We start from the raw sequence: 23,775 nt of genomic DNA, 5'->3' as shown, positions 1-23,775 counted from the left end.
AGTTAAGTCCATCTAATGATTTCATTTGTGTCTGCAAAGCCTAGTCCTAGAGCAACAGACCTCACTATGTTCTGAGGAATAATAGACCGACTCGATTTAATGAGTGACCAACATACTAATACTGTAGCCTCTTGAGTGTAATGAAATGCAAATTGAAAAATATGTTAAAAGAACTGCCATTGGAGATCGTAAGATTTATGGTTAGTTACAAAGGTAATGTTTTTTGTTGTTGTTGCAGATTTGTGTTTGACTTGGATCTCTACAGCACAGGTATTCCCTCCTTGACTAATCTAGGCCCTAGAGAAAAGACTACAGTTCAGTTTAACTGTCTTCTGCATAAACCTAGTAATAATAATTTTAGGTTGATTATTCTTTGGGTTTTTAGGTAGCCTTCTATAACAATCTGTATTATATAATTGATTATAAGGACAAATAATCCATTTCATTTGAGTCGTCGGGGAGAATAGAACTGTGGGGCAGTGAAAGGAACGCTAGAGAGTCAGGAGAACCGCGCGCATATTGTCTGTGAGCTCAGTATAAAGAGACGCAGTGTTGCCTCTTTTTCTCACATCAACTGCAGGCATCAGTTTAGGAGTAAACCACACGTCGGGAATAGGCTACAGTGCTTTTACGTGACCGAGGACCGTTTTTCTTTGGGGTTTCGCGTGTTTTACTCATTTTCTTTGAAGTCTTTTCTTCTTTAACGTTACAAATATGAAGGAAAGGAGAAATACGCAGCCGTTGGTGGTGAGATGTAAACTGGTTCTTGTTGGCGATGTTCAATGCGGAAAAACGGCGATTTTGCAAGTCCTCGCGAAGGATTGCTATCCAGAGGTATGCTAATATTTGCAATACTGACATTTTAAGATACAAATCGTATATGTTCTGCAGAGCATCCATATTGATTTAGTAGATGCCTCTGTGGGTTTGATAACCCTAAGAAATGTTTTTGGAAAGTTAGGAATGTATTCCAATTGATAATGGATTGATTTCCGCTTCAGCTAGAGGCTGCTATAGCTGCTACACGATGCGCATTTCCAAGAATTCAGTTTTCACGTTGGATTATATAAACTTTTCTACTGTACGCTTCTTTCTGATCATCATATTAAATGTGCTTATATAAACCATATATAATCACGCATATAAACCATATATAATCATGCATCATTTCCCCCCCCCCCCATTCATTTAAATAGTTCATTTGTCCACTTTTTCCGCTTTTTTTAAATATTCCATGCGTATAGAGACAGACATGATTTACTGCATAATTGCTTATTGGACTAGCCTACCAATTAGTTACACCCACATTTGTACTATTTTCACATTAGAGAGCTTCCTTTCATGTAGGTCCTAATTATGAAATGATACATTCCATCAGTAGTAGCAGGGATGAGGTTATGTTGCTTCTCTCCGTAGACTTATGTGCCCACGGTGTTTGAGAACTACACCGCGTGTCTGGAACTGGAGGAACAGCGCGTCGAGCTCAGTCTGTGGGACACATCAGGTAACAACACCCTTCATGCTATATCATCCCTCTATATGACCTGCGTCACAGTGGCCTGAAGTATTCGCACTCAGGGCCGCCGGCCTTTAGCTCTTTCTTTGGACTGTGTTGAACATTGATACATTAGTGACATGACTTACTATATCATAGCAACGCCTGAAAGCACAGCACACCCACAGTCTTATTATGTGGCTGCACAATATTGATGTATGTGTAGTGTGTACTACGTCATAGAATCCTGCTCGTGTCGCCTACTGACACTAGCCTACAGCATGGGTTTTCAAAACCTCTCCTCCGGAACCCCCATCCTTTCTATGTAATTGAACTTTTCCAGAGATGGCAAACTTGATTTTAACTTCTCAACTAATTATACATTAATTACCTGAATCAGGTGAGCGAGTTCAGGGCTACAACTACATTTTTACATGTCTGGGGGTCCCCGAGGAGAGGTTTTAAAACCACTGGCCTACTATATGTTGTGCTAACTGAGTAGTGTACCCTGTGGCCTACAGTATGTTATTATGCTAACTACATTGTATGTTAGGCTAACTGAGTGCAGCATGGAGTCACGGTGTTGGTGTAAAACCTCCCCAGGGCCCTCCTGTAAAACCATTGACCTGAAAACAAGTGGCTAACTGATAACCTTGATATACTCTGCCAAGCTGCACCTGTTCATATCCCCCCTCACACTGCTGCCCTCCCTCCCAGATACACACACACACACACACACACACACACACACACACACACACACACACACACACACACACACACACACACACACACACACACACACACACACACACACACACACACACACACACACACACACCGCCCTCCCTCCAGGACACACATCAATGATGATCCACACATCTAGCCTAGATACAGTACCTAGATCTCATTCTATACACAGATCTCATTCTATACTCCCCCTATTCTACATATACAGATACCACTGTAGGCTACTCTAGATGTACAGATATCACTGTAGGCTACTCTGGATATACTGATACCACTGTAGGCTACGCTAGATATACAGATACCACTCTAGGCTACGCTAGATATACAGATACCACTGTAGGCTACGCTAGATATACAGATACCACTGTAGGCTACGCTAGATATACAGATACCACTGTAGGGTACTCTAGATATACAGATACCACTGTAGGGTACTCTAGATATACAGATACCACTGTAGGCTACTCTAGATATGTGTTAGCTACAGTGGGTCAGGAAGGCTTATTATTAGCAGAATCAGTATGGTTTGGCCGTCAGCACACTGTAACAACTTAATGTTACCTTAATGTTATTTACATAGAGCATGATGACCAACCTATAGCCTATATCTTATTCCATACTCAGATACCCTACTCTAGATATGTGTCTGTTGGCTACAGTAGGCCAGTATGGCTGAGCCTGTGATTATTAATATGTATTAGTACCCTTTGGCTGCATTCATAGTGGATATTGTAAATCCTTTGTGTAAGAGACCCACTTGGAGCCTATTTAAAGTCATGTTTACCACCGCCATCGTCGTCCACTCTGCATGTGTTGTCCCCATGAACAGAATGAAACGTAAAAATAGTGAATGTAATTTGTTTCAGTGCAAATCTCTGGCTCTTTTTTAATCCGAGCCCTGGCCTCTGATCTGATTGGTCGGACTGAGTGGCACAGTGCCCGTTGATGGGCAGAGGGTAGAAGGAGGGAGGTGTTAGTGGGAAGAGCCAGTGGATTTGGCAGAGGGAGGTATCAGAAGGTTTTTGGAGCAGATGAGAAACTCAGTGAGATATGGTAGTTATGTAGCAGTCTATGACCTGCATTTCAACCACCCAAACACTGAAATCATAGCTAAAGCGACTTTAAAAACTATTCTAAGGTGCACATCAAGTCCACCTTTTAAAAATACCTGCCAAAATCCAAATGAATCCTTAAGAGGCTATTGACGCACCCGTGCATAATAAAGATAATAAAAAAATCAATGCATGGGCTGTGTCGCAATCCATCACATCGTGCTTACACTACCGGTCAAAAGTTTTAGAACACCTACTCATTCAAGGGTTTTTCCTTATGTTATTTTATCTGGGCGCGAACCCAGAGTCTCTGGTGGCACAGCTAGCGCTGCGATGCAGTGCCCTAGACCACTGCACCACCCGGGAGGCCCTGTTTTTTATTTATTTAAAAAATACTATTTTCTACATTTTAGAATTACAACTATGAAATAACACATTTGGAATAATGTAGTAATCAAAAAAGTTTTAAACAAATATATTTTATATCTGAGATTCTTCAGATAGCCACCCTTTGCCTTGATGACAGCTTTGAACACTATTGGCATTCTCTCAACCAACTTCACATGGAATGCTTTTCCAACAGTCTTGAAGGAGTTCCCACATATGCTGAGCAATTGTTGGCTGCTTTTCCTTCGCTCTGCGATCCGACTCATCCCAAACCATCTCAATTTGGTTGAGGTCGGGGGATTGTGGAGGCCAGGTCATCTGGTGCAGCACTCCATCACTCCCCTTCTTGGTAAAATAGAAAGATGAGACTCTCACAAACATGATGGTGTTCTCCGGGTCGGCTGAAGGCAACCCAAACAAATGAATGGAAGTATGGAGGTAGTATTGTGGCAACAAAAATAAGGGGTTAAACATCTGTCCCCCACCCAAAAAAACATTTTCCTGATCTCCTAGATATAAGACAGAGTCTTAAATCTTATTCGTTATGATTTATTTTTTGACTGTCTTTTTTGCCCTTTATGAATGTGTTTTTCAATGCGTTTCTAATGGCTATAGTAGTAAAGGCAAACTTAAATATTTTATCAGATAATTGTTCATTCTTTTTTGAATACCTACTAACATTAAAAAGCTAAATGATCCATGGTATGAACATGTCAACACAAATCCACATGCTAGCTTTGTAGAACCCCCCCCAACTGCTTAGACTTTTTAAAAAATCATCTAAGAAAATGACCGTCTGTTCTCTCTTTCTCTCCCCCGCCCTCACTATCCCGCCCTTGCTCTCCCCCTCTTTCTCTCTCCATCCCCCTCTTCTTTGTCTCTTTGTGACTGACAGCAGCCAGTGTCCATATTGGAAACAAAATATCCGCCAGATAACTAACATACTGCATGGTCGTGACAGGCAGTTCTGCCTATCTGATGGCCATCATGCCTCATGCATGCCACAGATTGACCCCATAACTGTAATATGTTAGAATTGTATGAGCTCTGCTGCTGTGGCCATAGACATATAATTACTAGAAAGGACAACCATTCAATTGACTTGAATAGGAATTACTGTTCTAGTGGTTATATTTCTATGCCAGCCTGATGCTCTCTCACTGAGTGAGTCTCTCCTCATTAGTTATGCTCCTCACCATTGATTGGACTGATCTCATCATTGGGTTTCGTGGCAGCTCTCTCCAACGGGTTCTCTGGGATTTACTGGCTAAAATCAATCCGCTGGTTTTAATCAGTACACTGGCCCGTTCGGCATGCAAGAGAGAGAGAGGGGTGGAAGAGGGACTGGGTCTTCCTGACACTTAGCTCCACACGGACACACACACACACACACACACACACACACACACACACACACACACACACACACACACACACACACACACACACACACACACACACACACACACACACAGAGTGGCTGTAACTCATGAAAAGTAAATGATGATCTACAATGTTTGGTGTTAGGTTTCAGAGTGATTGAGGGTCTTTCAAATGGACTTTCTGATACCAGGCTTTGTACTGTCAAGATATATTATAAAATGATTAGGCTAACCTGTTTGATAAATACATTACATTGATATATGCATCTATATTACAGTCCACAGACATTTAGCTGATGAGACATTCTGCATTATGCTAGTAAAACATTCCAAGACCATTAAGAAATGATAGGAAATATCAACCGATTCTATTCATGTATTATAACACATTCGTAGGGAAGCAGGGGATATGGGGAACGAGTCAGGGTTTGGGTGAATCCCATTGCAATTCAGGAAGTAAACTGAAATACCAATTCTCATTGAAAATGAATTGGAATTTCTGTTTGGATAGGGAACTGACTGAATTGAAATGGAATTGACCCCAACTCTGAAGTGTGTCAAGGCTTGCTCCTGTGATGTCAGGGTGGATACTAATCATTTCCAATGGAAATTGGATGGGCATGGGTTGTTTTAGGATTGGATGGGCATGGGTTGTTTTAGGATTGGATGGGCATGGGTTGTTTTAGGATTGGATGGGCATGGGTTGTTTTAGGATTGGATGGGCATGGGTTGTTTTAGGATTGGATGGGCATGGGTTGTTTTTACGATTCCCAAACTGTTTTGTTGTTGTGAGATAGTTATCAGCCCAGCAGACTGCAGCCCTTAGGGGTGGATATGTCAGGATAGTTACATCCCAAAACCCAGTGAGTCATCCCAGCTCTCAGTCTGCATCATTAATCTGCCTGACCTTCGGAATGCCCTCTTTTCCTCTTTCTAAATGAATTGTAGGGTAATGACGTGGATTATTAGGCAGAACCATGAAGGAACTCACTCTTTGATTAATATAAAACACCCCAAAGTAGACTGCGTCTCTGCCCCTCCCCCACCTGGATGTACGACGAAGCATCCAAATATTCACACTAGTATGTATACCTTTTAGAATTCATGCCCAATGCGTTGCTTAGTAGTAGGCTAGTGTGGATATTGGGACAGGCCAGTCCAATTCCACTATCCTTTCATCCTTCCATCCCACTTCCACAATACTGGCCCACTTTCCACCCCTTTACACACCACTTCAGGCGGTAGTGGTGATTGAGTCCAGCCACAGCCATGACAGGAATGGTGATACCGCTTTAGTTTTCTCTTCTTCTTTTTCTCTTTTTCCTCTTTCTTTCTACTGAATCCCCCCCGTCTGTGTTTCATGCATAGGGAAGTATCCATCTGTAAGCAGGGAAAGAGGGAGGACCGTCTGTGTTTCATGCATAGGGGAGTATCCATCTGTAAGCAGGGAAAGAGGGAGGACCGTCTGTGTTTCATGCATAGAGAAGTATCCATCTGTAAGCATGGAAAGAGGGAGGACCGTCTGTGTTTCATGCATAGAGAAGTATCCATCTGTAAGCAGGGAAAGAGGGAGGACCGTCTGTGTTTCATGCATAGGGAAGTATCCATCTGTAAGCAGGGAAAGAGGGAGGACCGTCTGTGTTTCATGCATAGGGAAGTATCCATCTGTAAGCAGGGAAAGAGGGAGGACCGTCTGTGTTTCATGCATAGGGAAGTATCCATCTGTAAGCAGCGGAAAGAGGGAGGAGCAGAGTGGAGGAGAGGAAAGTGAAGTTGTGAGCGAGAGAGAACATGTGGCTCGTAGTTAGGATCTGTGCTTTCAGTGGTGTGTCGGCTCTTTCACAGCGTCTGGAGAAAAGTTAACCATCTCAAGGAACAACATTAATATATAGCAATCTTCTGATACGTGGAAAATCAGACATCCTGAGAACTCCATTGTACAGGGTGTTGTATGGCTGTGGTGGCATTGTCAGCCTGTAGCAGAGGAGAAGCCTGTGAAAGAGCAGAGGAAAAGTGCTGCTTCTGTGAAGAATTAATGGTAGTGGAGGACTCACTGTGATCTGCCACTGACAGCCACACTCCTTCCCTAGCTCCCTCTTCCCTCCATCCATCCATTCCTCCCTCCCTTCTTCCCTCTCCTCCCCCCCCGCCTCCCTCCCTCCCTCTTCCCTCCATCCATCCATTCCTCCCTCCCTTCTTCCCTCTCCTCCCCCCCGCCTCCCTCCCTCCCTCTTCCCTCCATCCATCCATTCCTCCCTCCCTTCTTCCCTCTCCTCCCCCCCCGCCTCCCTCCCTCCCTCTTCCCTCCATCCATCCATTCCTCCCTCCCTTCTTCCCTCTCCTCCCCCCGCCTCCCTCCCTCCCTCCCTCTTCCCTCCATCCATCCATTCCTCCCTCCCTTCTTCCCTCTCCTCCCCCCCGCCTCCCTCCCTCCCTCCCTCTTCCCTCCATCCATCCATTCCTCCCTCCCTTCTTCCCTCTCCTCCCCCCGCCTCCCTCTTCCCTCCATCCATCCATTCCTCCCTCCCTTCTTCCCTCTCCTCCCCCCCCGCCTCCCTCCATCTTCCCTCCATCCATCCATTCCTCCTTCCCTTCTTCCCTCTCCTCCCCCGCCTCCCTCCCTCCCTTCTTCCCTCTCCCCCCTTCCTCCCTCTTCCCTCCATCAATCCATTCCTCCCTCCCTTCTTCCCTCCCTCCCTCCCTCCCCCCTACAGCTACTGGGGGACAGGATACCTAGGCCATAGCTCAGTGGCTAACAATGTCTTGCTACATATACAAGAGATCTGTGTTCAAAGCCCAGTTGGTCATAACAGCAGGTCATTCCTAAGGACATGTGTGTGTCCCCCCTCGCTCATCCCTCTTCTGCTGAGTAATTTGCCCGCATTTCATTGAAATGGCTCCCCAGCCACCTGTTTGCATCCTGTCTATCGATCTCTGCATTTAAATCAGTGGTCATTTAATGCAGAGTCACACGCTGGGCTCCTCGGTCCGTGACTGCCCTTCTTCTTCCCCGACACACCCACGCCTCACACACACACACTCACCTCTTAATCTTCTTTGGGAGGCAGAGGGATGCTCGGCTAGCCACCTCCATGCAGACACTGACGGACACACTGATCAGGATAATGACAATCGGTCTTTGTCCCTGCCTTTGAACTGCCTTAATTAATTGGTCTGATATTATTTGTGTGTCTTGACTGTTTCTTAATGTCATAATGTAAATCATAATATCGTAATGATAATGTAATATCTATATTTATGACACACACACATTCATTTATACTACACACACATCACATCTGCTGCTATCAAACTCTTAGTATGGTTGCTGAATACTGTACATTTGAATCACTTTCTGCCCAATTTCCCTTTCCCCAAAACACATGTAAATATTGGACAATAAATGGTTCCTTCCTGTATTATACTTATGCTAAAATGTTTATTCTATTCTACTGAGCCATTTACTTTTTGTCTGTGTTCTTATCTTTTATTATTTCTTCTTGTTGTCGAGAAGGAACCTGCAAGTAAGCAGTGCGTTGGACGATACATGCCATGTCTCTCCTCTACATACGACTTGAAACCTAAACCGAGAGGGTTGATGGACTGTGCTACCTCCTGTGCACTAAATAGCACAAGTCGACGAGCAGGATCTGTTTGATATTGTTCCGGTAGCTCAAAGTACGTGCTCTCCCGGTCACTCGATGGTCAGGAGTGAGCTGAGGAAACACCCTTACGACGGAACGACCGTAGCCTTCTCCAAAAGGCATAGCTGCGGACGGGAAGTGTTTTGCGATACAACGCGCCAGTCCCATTGTTCCCGGCTACAGTAGCGACACAGAACATTAAAGCTACTCAGATATTCTACCACAGCTTGTCATTATTCCAAACACGTCTCACAGCAGCGGGCTAATTCAATTGCACCCTTTGATAATGTGGAGAATCATTAACTATTTATGGACTGATCTATATGAACACGCGCCCGTGTTCATTGTGCTCTTTTGGAGTCGGTGATACAGTGTTGTTCTGTACATCACACTGTACATACGTTGGCTTGGATAAATGGAATAGGTAATGAACGGTGGCGCCATCGGCTATTGTGGTATTCATAGCCATAATGGGAAATATAGATCAATTATACCCATTAGCTGCCCATTGGAACAAGATTATCCCTTCGAGCCTCTCATTTTCCCTTCGATTAGACTATGATGTGAGAATAACCTTTCACTGATGCCGAATATAACCAATAAACAAAGTGAACGAGAGACTCAAGTAACCAAGGGGTGTGTGTGTGTGTGTGTGTGCGTGGTGTGCATGCTTGACTGTGTGTGTGCCCTTATACATGTGTGCAGGCGTTTTCATGCATGTGTGTGCGCCTCAACATTGTTTTAACAGAGGAATGTGTAGAGCAGGAAGCAGGGTAGGTGGGTGGGTGGGCAGTAAGGCACAGCAGTGTGTTTGCGGGATGTGTAAAATGATTGATTGGCAGTTGCGGCCAGCCTTTAAGGAGGGGTGGGGGGAATGCCTTATGCATATGGAGGATTCCAAGGCTGTTGCTGTGGTAACGGCAGAGGGACTGGAGGTATTGCGCTGTGCTGAGTGGGGGGAGGACAAGGAGGCGTTTAGAGGGGAGAGAGAGAGAGAGAGGGGGAAATAGTTGCTTAAGGATTCCGAGCACATGAGTAGGAGCATCTGCCTGCTCTGCCGCCCCCAGCCAGCCTCACTGTTCTGTTCCACTTGCCTAATCCACTGCTAAAAAAGATCATTGTGGATTTAGTGCCGTGGTTGTCCTCATCTCCCCCTCTGAAAGACCAATAGGGGAGAGGATGAGAGGGAAAAGAGAGAGGAAAGGGACAGCATTGTACAGCCCAGCTCAGTATGAGAAGTGATATCCCCCCCAAGTTAATCCCTGCTCTCTCTCTCTCTCTTTCTCTTTCTCTTTCTCTCTCTCTCTTTCTCTCTCTCTCTCTCTCTCTCTCTCTCTCTCTCTCTCTCTCTCTCTCTCTCTCTCTCTCTTTCTCTTTCTCTTTCTCTCTCTCTTTCTCTCTCTCTCTCTCTCTCTTTCTCTTTCTCTTTCTCTCTCTCTTTCTCTCTCTTTCTCTTCTCTTTCTCTCTCTCTCTCTTTCTTTCTCTCTCTCTCTTTCTCTCTCTCTTTCTTTCTCTCTTTCTCTCTCTCTTTCTCTCTCTCTTTCTCTCTCTCTTTCTCTCTCTCTTTCTCTCTCTCTCTCTCTCTCTCTCTCTCTCTCTCTCTCTATTAAATAAATATGATGTCTCCTTCCTGCATTATATTTAGAAAAGAAAAACAGTCTACCCAATATAGTGTTTGTGGAGGTGGTTTTGACGAAGTATTTTTTTTGTCTTTCATTGTAAGCTCTCCATTGAAGCATTTGCTTCATGTTGTCTTGGACCCCTGTTAACAAGTGTCTCTCCTCTCCTCTAGGTTCTCCCTACTATGACAACGTGAGGCCTCTCTGTTATAGTGACTCTGACGCGGTGCTCCTTTGTTTCGACATCAGCCGCCCAGACATTTTCGACTGTGGGCTTAAGAAGGTAATGCTCCCCATCTCACACTTATGTCTGTTTGTTTTTTTAAACTCTGTTTATTCAGTTTTACATACAAAATAAGACAACACAATAAACAATCTAAATAATATATGCAAGTAAAACATTATTATTATTATTATTATTATTTTTTTACCTATAAAGATACTGTATTTTACACAAGTTAAACACACTGGGCAGAAGGGTACAGAGGTTAAAGGGCAATATGGATAGGGGTGGAGAAATGTAACCACTCACACTCACAGACAGTCATGGCCATAGACTGACCATCCGCTGGACCAAATGAAAGTAAAAAAAAAAATTCAAATATATTTTTCTATTTTATATAATAGATAAGGTAATGAGGTATCAGGGTTGGAGATAAACAAAAGGAGGTTGTCAGCATATGGCGAGACATTCTGCTCTAAGCCCGTCCTGAGTATACCTTGAACAGCCTCATTAGACCACAGTGTGATGGTAAGGGACTCAATTGCCAAAGCAAATAACAATGGGGATAGTGGACAACCCTGTCTGGATCCGCGGTGCAAGGGAAAATAGTCAGAGAACAAGTTGCTAGTCCGTACTGAAGCCATGGGAGAGAAATAAAGACTATTTTCCCACGCAATGAATTTGGGACCAAAGCCAAATCTATAAAGGGCGGCTGTTAGGTAGTCCCACTCAACGTGGTCAAAAGCTTTTTCCGCATTGAGTGAGACCACCACCTCTGGGTCTCCCAACCCTGGGGAGTACAGTATATTCATAAGGTGTCTAATATTGAAAAACAAATGCCAATTTCTCATAAAGCCATTCTGGTCAGAGTGTATTACTTGGTGCAGCGAGCCTTCCATATGGATGTTTAAGGGCTAGGATTTTGTAATAACAGTTTAAAAGCGAGATTGGGCGATAAGATCCACATTCCAGGGGATCTTTGTTTTCTTTAATAGTAATGAAATGTAAGCCTGATAAAGACTAGGTGTTAGCTTTGATGAATTAAGGCAGTCTGCAAATAATCGAGACAGGAATGGGCAAAGCAGACCGGAAAACGTCCTATAAAATTTGTTTGGAAAACCGTCAGGACCTGGTGATTTACTACTTTTCATTGAGGATACTGCAGTTGCAATCTCCTCAGGTGTAAATTCTTCTTCTTAACCGTCATGGTAGTCTGTATCAATTGAAGGCATATTCAGACCATCGAAGAATGAATCAATCAGCAAAGGGTCTTGAAGAGATTCAGAGGTTTATAGCACAGAGAAAAATTGTTTGAATTGAATAGAATTGATCACTGATCTCTTTATGTATAACTGTGGTAGCGTCAGACAGGGTCCTTATTTGTGGGATTAAACGTGATGCCTCGGATTTACGGATCTGGTTGTGCAAGGAATTTACTGGCCTTGTCGCCTTGCTCATACACTCTGTATCGAGCTCGTAAGAGTAATTGTTCAGCTTGTCTGGTCGAGAGCTCGTCAAATTCAGATTGGGAGTAGCTGGCGTTCTTTATATAGATCAGAGGAAGGATCTGTAGCATACTTCTCATCCAATGTAGCTCTACTGTACTTTGCTCAGGTCTCAAAGCCGCTGAGGGTGATTTTTGTTGGCTGTGTAAGAACTAATTGGGCCACGTAGGTTTGCTCTGAGGGACTCCCATATGGAAGAGCAGGACATACCTGGGGTTGAATTAAATTCTAGGAATAAGGTAATTACAGAAGAAATTCAATTGACAAACTCATCTGAGAGTAAAATGGAATCAAGACGCTGTTGATAACACATAGGAGGTTGCTGGGGAAACTATAGCTCAAGCACTAATGGTGAATGGTCAGGGAAAAAAACAATACTCATAGGAACAAGTTTAGGCAGAAGTTTGTTGTCCAAAAAGAAGTCATCAATGCGGGAGTATGTTTGATGAACATGAGAAAAAAAAAAGGAATACTGTCTATCTGTAGGGTGTAGTAAACACCAGGCATCACACATATCATATTTCTGAAGAAAATATTAAATAAGTAGGGCACATTTAGATGGGCCCGAAGATCTTTGCAATGACTTGAAGAACTGGGGATAACCAGTCAAGAACTGGGGATAACCAGTCAAGAACTGGGGATAACCAGTCAAGAACTGGGGATAACCAGTCAAGAACTGGGGATATTGTACATTTGAAGTCCCTCTAACATCAACAAATAGGAATCTAAATTGGGTATATCAGATCATAAGGTAGAATTTAAACTTATCATCCCAATTGGGAGCATAAACATTAGCCAAAACAAGAGGGGTAGTAAACAGTTTACCAGTTACTATGACGTATCGTCCCTTAGGATCAGGAATAACCTCAAAAGCAACAAAGGGAGTAGTTTTATCAAACAAAATGGCAGCAACTCTTGATTTACTATAAAAGTTAGAGTGGAACAGTTGACCAACCCAGTTCCTGCGAATCCTAAAGTGCTCACCAGTCCTCAAGTGAGTCTCTTGTAGAAATGCTACATTTATGTTCATACCCTTTAAATGTGTTGTTAGCCACAGGGTTGTTAGCCACTTTGATGTTCCACAAAATGTCCTTGATGGTATAATTTTGGCCACCCTGAGCACTCCTATTATACAACCCTGTCATTAGGGCATACGGTGGGAAAGCAATGAATACCCAAAAGTGCCAGGATAACTTGTCTCAGAATAACAATGTACGGTGTAATATTTGGAAAAAATAAGGGGAAAAAAACTAAAAGGAAAATAACATTAGAACTGGACAATTCAACCTCCTTCCTAGACAATACCTCCCCAAACGAGGTATAACCCTAAATAGAACATGTTTTCTTTGCACAGTATGTCTTTGGGAGTGCGGTGTTAAACCCACAGTCCTGCCCTCTAAAGTAGCGCTCTGTGTTAGTGAATCAAGCAGCAAAACAAGAGATGGAAAATAAAAAGTTCAATCAAATGTACCGAGGATCTCAACCAAAAACCTCAAATTTCAAGTAAGCAAATCGTATTAAAACGACCCCCCAAAAAGTTTGCCAGCGTACAGTCAAGCCCACAAAACTACGTCTGTGCAACGTTGAAAGTTTGTGGGTATAAATGACGTTACAAATGTTCAACATTGAAGTGAAGACTCCCCAAAAACTTGTAGCCTTTGAACATTACTGTTTACTGGGTCGAGACAAAACGGATGCGGTAAACAAATAACCGAAAATATTTCGGGGTCAATGAGACAATATGTAAACAAATTCAATAGGCCAATGAGACAGCATGGAAACAAACAAATGACGTAAACCCTTAATAAAAATGACTGAATGCTGTTAAGGCAAGCACACTGGATGACCAAAACATTCAATCACATCGACTCCTAACTATACAGGAATAGTACAGTTATAACTAAACATAGTTATACCACAGGTGGGCTACTTAGTTACTGTCCACAGTTAGCAAGCAACAGTTGCTGATCTATAAGCAAGTTCAAGACTTCTTGATGTGGCGTTGAATGTGAGCCGTAACCTCCTCCGGAGAATCGAAGGTGTAGTCTTTGAAAGCCATAGACGGGCTGGGAATCGCAGTCCACACTTCATACCTGGATGGTCACGTAGTAGTCAATTAGCCTGCCCGAAAGCTACACGCTGCCTGGACACAGTGGGGGAGTAGTTGCGGTAGATAGAGAAGCTCTGTCCTTGAAAGCTTAGAGTGGTAAAAGTGCACTCGAAGATTAATGTCACGGGGCCTCTCACTGTCCCGGGGCCTCATGGAAAAAGTGCACTCGAAGATTAATGTCACGGGGCCTCTCACTGTCCCGGGGCTTTGGGCGCAGTGACCGGTGGGCACGATCAATCAGGGGCTTCTCATCCATAGCGAGAACATCCTTCAGCAGCCCAGAGATTAAATCCGTGGCATGGACTCTGGGACCAATACCAGTCTCAGGTTATTGCGACAAGAAACTCCCTCTAAGCTCACATAGGTCTACTGTACCTTTTTCAGATCCACAGTCAGGCGTTTCACGTCAGCCTCCAGGGAGGTAGTCACGTCAGAGACACTGGAAGCCGAGGTCTCCAGTGCTGCAATTGTCATGGTGTACAGCTTTTGAGGGATGTGATAGCTGGCACCGTCTCGTTTCACAGGATAATTAAATCTGCTTTTAAAGTATCAGAAACCTCTTGTATTCGGGCCTCAATCGTAGCAACTACCTCCATTTTCATTTCATCTATCTCCGAGCATAGTAGCTTGATGGCCTCGAATGTTCATTTCAGCGCCACAAGGCAAAGCCGCACCCCCGGGTAAAGTGCTAGTCTCCGGGCCCTCAGTCTCAGGACAGGGCGGTGATAAAAATGGGTCTTGTAGGCCGGGTTTTCTCAAAGTCGTGTTTTTGGCCTTATGTTTCATCTACATGCTGACATTTGAAAACAAAGCAGTCTTGGGTATTACGCAAAGGGATCACCAAACTAATATTTCGCACATTTCCCCCCTAAGCGGGCGTGAGATTGACATGCTGACTTCAGGAATATCCACCAAAGCTGTTGCCAGAGAACTGAATGTTAATTTCTCTACCAACGTCGTTTTAGAAAATATGGCGAAACGTCCAACCGGTCTCACAACCGCAGACGACTTGTAACCACGGCAGCACAGGACCTTCTTCACCTGCGGGATCGTCTGAGACCAGCAACCCGGACAGCTGAAGAAATTGAGGAGTATTTCTGTCTAATAAAGTCCTTTTGTGGGGAAAAACTCATTTTGATTGGCTGGGCCTGGCTCCCCTTATGAGGGGAGACCATATTAATTCATTTATTTCAATTGACTGATTTCCTTATATGAACTGTAACTTAATAAAATAGTTATAATTGTTTCATGTAGCTTCATACATCATAAACTAATAGGCCAAAAGTATGTGGACATCCCTTCAAATGAGTGGATTCGGCTATTTCAGCCACACCCGTTGCTGACAGGTGTATAAAAACGAGCACACAGGTATTCAATATCCATAGACGAACATTACAAGTAGAATGGCCCATACTGAAGAGCACAGTTGCTTTAACCATGGCTCTGTCATAGGATGCCACTTGTCCAACAAGTCAGTTCATCAAATTTCTGCTCTGCTGGAGCTGCCCTGGTCAACTGTAAGTGCTGTTATTGTTAAGTGGAAATGTCTAGGAGCAACAACGGCACAGCCGCGAAGTGGTAGGCAAGCTCACAGAACGGGACCACTGAGTGCTGAAGCACATGGCACGTACAAATAGTCTGTTCTCAGTTGCTACACTCACTACTTAGTTCCCAACGGCCTCGTCAGCACAAGAACTGTTCAATGGGAGCTTCATGAGTTTCCATGGCTGAGCAGCCGCACACAAGCCTAAGATCACCAGGTGCAATGCCAAACGTCGACTAGAGTGGTGTAGATAGTGTTCCACCTACTTTTGTATGTCTCCAGCCATCAGGCTAAAATAATCTGGATGTTATTGGGGTTTTCAAAATTTGACATTCAAAACAGAGGCAAAGTATTGCTGCTATCTAGTTTATAGCTAGTTTATGGACTTCACCAGGTCCTTTGACAATTTATGTAGGTATTCACAAGCCAGGTACATTTGTATTTGGGGAGACCTATCTATAGAATTAAGAATTACAAAACTAGAGTGGAAATGAACCTTCTTATGATGTCCTAAAAGGTCAGCCATTTTGGTAAGAGAGTTGGTCAACCAGTGCTGTGATAATATATTGTGTAAAACAATGAATTTGAAGATTATCTGCACTGTTTGTTAGCTAGCTTTAGCCAGCCAGTTTTAGAGGAGTGTTGCCAACAATGTTTCAGTGAGATCCACTATTGGCTTGATTTGTCGCTAGAAGTCATTAGATGTCGTTTTGCCGTTGATGTGGCGACACACCACCAATTTTCCTTGCCGTGCGTTTTTGCCTCCCCTCTCCTGTTGAACACCCCCCGTGCTTCTCTGCCTGTGTGCGGCTCTTGCTGTGACTTCTGTTGCACAGACAGTTTCTCCCACTCTCGTTTTCAGCATAATTGAGTGGGAAAAGCCGCAAAATGCTATCATGACCATAGAAACTCTCTATGTCAAACCTCTCGAAAGGCAGCCTGAAAGTAGCTGAATTTGTCGCTCGAATCTTTTACCAATAAAAGTCACTGGAGGGGTCTGAAAATCCAGTAAATATAGCGACAAAGTCTCTAAGTTGGCAACTCTGGGAATGATAACATACGTTTTCCAAATGAACTGCCAATATTCCATTGGCTGAAATCAGTTGATAATGTGACTTAGACACAAAAATTCAATAAGAATTTCATAATGTTATCATATCATAACGCTCACAGCTTTCCAAGAAAACACAAATTGAGACATTTATGGTCTGTTTACATATATTTGAGTGGATATTTACTCAGAATATTGGTATAAAATTCATATAAACTGTATTTATAACTATACAACAGTAATTTGGGTTGACAATATTTATATTTCTGAAATATCACATGCCTTGCTTTTATTTTGCTGCATAAGTAAAAGCAGGAAATGCATCACCTATGCCTCTACTGCCATTCATTCCAATTAGGAATTAATTCAGGATCTCTATCTGGACCTAACCCTAATCCTGACCTGTTCATTATCATGACTACGTGTGAGTAAATATCTACTCTGTTGTCTTTCCAGTGGAAGACAGAGATCCTAGATTTCTGCCCCAGCACACGCATTCTTCTAATTGGCTGTAAGACCGACCTGCGCACTGACGTCTGCACCCTGATGGAGCTGTCCAATCAGAAACAGGTCCCCATCACCCATGAGCAGGTGAGACTGAGATGGCGCCCGCACACACATACACACATTACACACACTGGGTCTATTCAGGGGGGGTACAATGTTCTGATAGAGCCATTGTATCTGTTGTATGGAACAGAACAAGGTCTCACCTACTCTCTCTTCTCTGCCCCCCTCCTACCTCAGGGTTCCTCTATGGCCAAGCAGCTAGGCGCTGAGGCCTACCTGGAGTGTTCAGCATTCACCTCAGAGAAGAGTATCCACAGTGTGTTCCGGACGGCCGCTCTTGCTTGCATCAACAAGCTCCAGCCGCTCCCCAAGACCAGCCCCACCCGACGTCTCTCGAAGAGACTCCTCCACCTCCCCAGCCGCTCCGAGCTGCTCTCCTCTACCTTCAAGAAGGAGAAGACCAAGAGCTGCTCCGTCATGTGAGTGGAGACACAGGGCGGGGGGTGTCACTCCCCTCCCACACGCTGCTCCAATTCCCCAGAACCCCTGACTGTTTGGTTCGGGGAAGGGGGGGGGGGTGTTTCATCACGATGGCTTAATCAAGAGTTGGCTCTTCTTCCATGTTGAATCCTTCCTCACCCCCCCTCAAAGTGAAATCAATTCAGAACAAGTGGACCCCTTGTCCACTTTGTCCTGAAGTACTCTTCAGTGCATATCTCATATTTTTCAGTACTGTATCTTGGCTTTTTGATCATCAGCTAACCATTGTTCTAACTTGTTACAGTAACGGTATGCAACCATGATGGTGTGACATCACTACTATTTAGGCACATGTTGATTTGTCCAAATTGGAAAATGTGCAACAAGTGACAAAGTTTAAACTTTGTGAAGAAAAAATGCCTCTCAAGAAAATGCATTGCCTATTTTTCAAAACAAATCTAGCATGAAAATATATCAGACATTATTGAACATTGTATCCCTCCTACACTGCAGAGTGGGAACTATAAGGTGTAGCAACGTGAGCAAATCGGTGTTCTCCCAAAAGGGTTTTGGGCTCTTCTTGATTTAGGCCCAACGGGGGCTGATTGAGAGAGGCGTGGAGAGAGGAGTGTTTGATTTGACCACAGCGAGAACAGAGGGCCATTACACATCTCATTGTCTCGCCTGTGATAAGAGCAGCAGGTCTAGACAGACAGACAGACAGACAGACACAGACAGGCAGGGAGGGAGGCAGGGAGGGAGGGAGGCAGAGACACATACAGACAGGCAGACGCCAGGCTAGACTGTGAGGTGTGAGCCATCCGTGCTCTTCTAGGCTCTCAGTCAGTGGAGTACCAGGCTAAAGAGGCAATGTACAGAACAGATAGATAAGGGAGCTTTGGGTTAAGCAAAGACAATAGGGAAGTAAAACAACAAGTAAATGTACTGGAGTGCTAGAAATCCAGTTCTCTCCCATCATTTGATAAAGAGGAAACCACTTCCAGGGAGTAGGGTATTGTTCTTCCCTGGGCCATAGACACAACATGGTTTAATGCAGATCTGTCAAGAGATCTGGGAACTTGCTTATGGTAATGGATACCAGGTCAGTGTTGAAAATCCCCTGAGGTGATTCTTTAAAGGACTGTCTGTTTGCAACTAGAATATGCTGCTTAAAAACTGTCAGGATGAGTCCACTGGGGAAATGGAATTTCCAGTTTACGGACCTACTACAGGAGAAAGAAAGTGTTTCAGTATCACGTTATTAGTATTTTGATCAGTGTTTCAGCTAAATTCATTTAGTAGCTTTAGGCCTGAAACCAGATATAAAGCATGTAGAACAGATAATGGAGCTATATATTTTTTAATTAGATCAACTTTGATAACTAACAATCACCTAAATAAAAACGAGACAGTCAGGAAGAATCAAAAATTCAAGAAATTTCATGGCATAGGCCCCTATTGATTTTGTTATAATGTTTGAGTCACTAAGAGAACGTAAGAACACAGCATAAGCCATGACAAAATGTGTAGAACTGCAGCAAATTAACTTTAAAAACAGAAACATTTTATCTGCGGCGAAGAGGACGGCCTCTAAAATGTTTGGTCGGGGGCCGCGCCATTGGCCATTCGTGTTGGGTTTCATCACGAGGGCTTTATCAAGAGAAGGATTTCTTCCATGTTGAATTCCCCCCCCTCCCCCAATTCAGAACAAGTGGACACTTTGTCCTGAAGTACTCTTTAGTGCATATCTCATATTTTTCAGTACGGTATCTTGACTTTTTGATCATCAGCTCATCGTTGTTCTAACTTGTTACAGTAACGGTATGCAACCATGATGGTGTGACATCACTACTATTTAGGCACATGGTGATTTGTCCAAATTGGATAATGTGCAACATGTGACCGTTTTTATCTTGTGAAGAGAACTTTTATCCTCCCACCCCTACACACTAAATTTGCCACCGCTGCTGAAAAAAATCCTAGGGGAAACACTGTTGATAACCAACAGAGATGTGCAGTTTCTATTATGTCTTTAACATCTTATCCCCCAAGTTCATCTTGATTGTTGAAAATATAGCTGTTGATTTATTTCATTTTCAACAATCCAATGTAGCACTCTATTTCCTTTACTCTTACTCTTCCAAAAGGTTTCTTCTCGTCCTTCTATTGCTCTTGTTCCTCCAGTAAACCTCCAGTGAACAGCACTTAAGTCCCACCAACATGCAGGACAGTCCAGTCCAATGGGTCGCTAAACTATGACCCCCCTTTTTTTTTTGTTGCTTGAATCTTTGGCTTCATGGTTGGAAATGTGGGTGTACACTATGGCATTGATCTAGCTCTGCTTTAGCATATCAAGCAATAATGATCCGAGTTATTGCGATGCAAAGTCAACTGATCGAGTGGCAATAAAAAAAAATGCAGCTTTGGGATCAGTTTGGGAGATATGTCATGTGACAGCTCCATGGACAAACAGTAGCCTATGTACAGTATGGCAAAACAAACTGAACCACCATCATTTCTGCTCCCGTCCCATCCGTGTTTGCCCCTTTCTCCTCTTCTACCCGTCAGTAGCCACTGGTATGTAGGGTAACCAATGACATGGCTTGCTGTGCCGCGAAACCATTTTTTTACATTTGACACTAAAGGTGAATATTGCTATTTGAGGATGTCAGTGAGTCTGCTATCAGTTGTACAGTATCGTTAGGAGATGAGTGAGTGAAGGAAATGATCTGGTCTAAGACATGAGGCTCCAGCCACTGTTGGCTTGTAGAAGCGTTTTGCATTGGGGTACGTTATGTGGAAGCCTCCTAACTTTGAACAATCGACTAACAAATGCACAGGCTGGCCCTGTCCAAAGATAGATATTTTTCCATTATTTGTTTTTCTGGGTTTATTGTGTTTTAATTTTCCTATTAAAGCGTGAATTGAATCGTTGTTTTGATTTTGTGACTGAGACCGTGTTTGCTAACCTATGTGGTGAGCTGCGGTAGTCAGTCAGTCACAGGGACTTGGAGGAGTGATTTGATTTGCACAAAGGCTCTAGGTTCCTTGTTGGTCACACACTGGAATTCCTCAACAACGCCTAGCAACAGTTCAACACAGGAAACCAATCGAGACTCAGACTGGCTCCTCTGAGTCTCTCGGTTGGTTCGTAGCACAGATAGGGAGTGAAGAGGGCGTATCACATAACAGGACATATCCACATACATTGTAACTCCAGGTTCTGCTTCTATCTCAAGGGTTGATCGGAATTTGGATTCAGAATGTTTTGTTTTTCTCAAGTTTTCTAATAGTTCCAAGCTCATACAGGGGGCTCAGGTATTGGATACAGAAGCATTTCATGGACCATATCAGTTAATATGCAGCCAGCCAGTGTGTACTACAGTCAGCGTGTGGTACATTGATGCAGTCTAATTCCTAGCATGTCCTATAACAGTTGTATGTTTGTACATATCTCGTTTTATAATCTTTGTGAAGACATCTTTGAAGAATGTCGCAGGAAAATGTTTGATTCAAACAATGAAAGAGCGATATCGTGTTGTTGATGTGAATATTTATTTGATAGCTATTATTGCTGTTTTCTTTTCTATCTGGTTGACATGTAGTTGTTTGATATGTATTTTGGACATTGGACTTCCTTTTCTTTTGCTCTGCTAATAAAGCTTGTCATGACTGGCACCTTGGGTTACAGTTTCAGCTGTATTTATTAACTCGCAGAGCTCCCAAGACACCCACAAATGAACCAATCCAGCCAAGGAAAAATGTTATACAAGTTGGTTTCATTTACGATTGTCCCGGCAACATACAGTTTCTCCCCTGAACCATTACATTTCATGTCGAGTAACTTTAAGGAGTGAATATGCTGAACTTGTCCATTGCTCGTAATCTTCCCCACTGTGTGTAAGTGGCTGATCAGAAGCAGCAGGGTAATTGTATCTGTCGAAGAGGCTATTGACACGGTCACAAAGGACAATGATTGCTCATCTTGTGGCTCAATCGCACGTCATTGACCGAGATAATGTCAAGCCCCTTTACAGCTATGCCCTATCAATCGTGTGTGTGTGTGCATTCGTGCGTGTGTTTAGTGTGTCTCGTTGACTTCCTTATAGAAAGACCACACCACCATACGCATATCAAGTAGCTATCTTTAATGATCAGGCATATTAAACCCCAGTAGACGGGCCAATCACTCTTGTCTTATCAGTTTAAACCTGCAGTGAGGTCATCAGACAGACAACTCCGCGAGAATCGTTTCAAGGATCGGAGCTTCGCCTTCTGCGTTTAGTTTGGAGAGAGAGAAGAGAGAGTGGATCAGAATAGCATCTCTCACACAGGGTTTACAGGCAAGCATTAGAGTGCACTCACATGCGGACTCAAGAGCTAGTGCACTCACATGCGGACTCAAGAGCTAGTGCACTCACATGCGGACTCAGAGCTAGTGCACTCACATGCGGACTCAGAGCTAGTGCACTCAATCCTAGAACATAACATCACTAATAAAGGAAAATAAGGAAGCTCCACACTGTACTTCCCCCATCAACACACACAGTAAAAACCCCTGAAAGTACAGAACACTGCCATATCCTCCCAGTATAATTCCCCTCCTAGGGATGTTCTGTACTGTGACAGACAGACTGACAGGTTGCAATCTTGGCACACCTTCCCCTCTTCCCCTCTACAATCTGTTTGAAACCTTCCCTCATTCCCTCCCCGTCTTCTCCTCAGTGACACAACATCTGTCTCCAACGTGCCACATCTGGGAGTTTGTGTGTTTGTGCGGGGCACTCATGTGAGCGTGTGTGCACGTGTCTGTGCCCGATCCCATTTGTGTGCCTGTGCAGTTTAAGCATCCCAGCTGGTGGTGGGTGCCTAAGACAAGGCCCGTTGCCAGGAGACAGGTGGCAGAGGTGCCAACCCCATCCCACTGCCTGGTCAATGTGACCTCACACAGCCTGTCTCAACATCTTACGTTGGTCCCCAGATACCCAGCTCTAATTACTCGGAGGAACCCGTACCATCAGGTCACATCTGCAAGTCAAATCCACCTCCATGATGGCGAACCCTTACTTGTGTATTGCCTGGATCAGGGATGACCATCTGTGAAATAGTGTTTTCTAGTGACTGCCACTGTTTAAATCCTCTCTATGCATCTCCACAGTGGATTAACTTCCCCAACAGGAAGTCAAATCCCCCTTTTAAAAACACAACTACCCATGATGTTAGTTGGTTTCAAACTGAGCATGTCCACAACCGTTCTAGTGAGTGAAGGAAGAGAGTGAAGAGTTCTAGTGAGTGAAGGAAGGGTTCCAGTGAGTGAATGGAAGGTGGTTTCTCTCCTATCTCTATGATTCCTCTAAAGGCTGCGCCAGTGTTTGATCTCAAAGCCGTGTTCTTATTGAACAAAGTCAGGCAGTCCCTCCCCCTTTCAGAACATTTATGTTTTTTTTACTGACTTTGACCCTAATTCACTCAAGGCCATGACACAGTCCTATTAGGCCTTGAACCAGGGACACCAACAGGCTACATGAGTCACCTGGGGTGGATGGACGATGTAACCAAGCCGGCACTCCACACTGCGCCCGCTGACACACGGTGTGAGGGCATTTAAATGGGCTACATACGCCGCCAGTCGCAGTAAATTAGGACATCTGGACAGGCAGAGAAAGCTCCATTGCTCAGTCATCCATGGCCGTGCAGTAACTCCAGGGCACGCTGGTAAAGGGAAATCGGTATCCTGGCATTGTCGTGGCAATGTGGCTATATTTGGGTTTATTTGTTACTCTGTAATACTACTAATCACCTAGTAATTTTATGAAGTTGTCTTTAGCTAGTCCAGACAGGTACCCGATCTCCCAACCTCATAACTAGGTACCAAGAAGCCATTTCAGTTTTACTATGTGTTTCCATTACCTTGTTATATGTGTTTTAGAGAGAGAGAGAGAGAGAGAGAGAGAGAGAGAGAGAGAGAGAGAGAGAGAGAGAGAGAGAGAGAGAGAGAGAGAGAGAGACCCTGCTGTGATCTG

The 23,775-nt window shown here is 43.8% G+C and overlaps 1 protein-coding gene across 1 annotated transcript; it reads left to right on the top strand.

Moving 5' to 3' along the window:
• The first annotated feature begins 416 nt into the window (after positions 1 to 416).
• On the top strand, positions 417 to 21,435 carry rnd1b (Rho family GTPase 1b). The gene is made up of 5 exons (XM_035739328.2): positions 417 to 834; positions 1,417 to 1,504; positions 10,504 to 10,613; positions 17,219 to 17,353; positions 17,510 to 21,435. The coding sequence occupies exons 1-5, from the start codon at positions 715 to 717 to the stop codon at positions 17,753 to 17,755; spliced, it is 699 nt and encodes a 232-aa protein (XP_035595221.1). The 5' UTR covers positions 417 to 714; the 3' UTR covers positions 17,756 to 21,435.
• The last annotated feature ends 2,340 nt before the right edge of the window (positions 21,436 to 23,775 follow it).

This window comes from Oncorhynchus keta, chromosome 27, assembly GCF_023373465.1.
Source record: "Oncorhynchus keta strain PuntledgeMale-10-30-2019 chromosome 27, Oket_V2, whole genome shotgun sequence".
In the NCBI taxonomy this organism is placed as follows: domain Eukaryota; kingdom Metazoa; phylum Chordata; class Actinopteri; order Salmoniformes; family Salmonidae; genus Oncorhynchus; species Oncorhynchus keta.
Note: the sequence above shows the minus strand (reverse complement) of the source record. Positions and strands in the feature narration are given on the sequence as shown.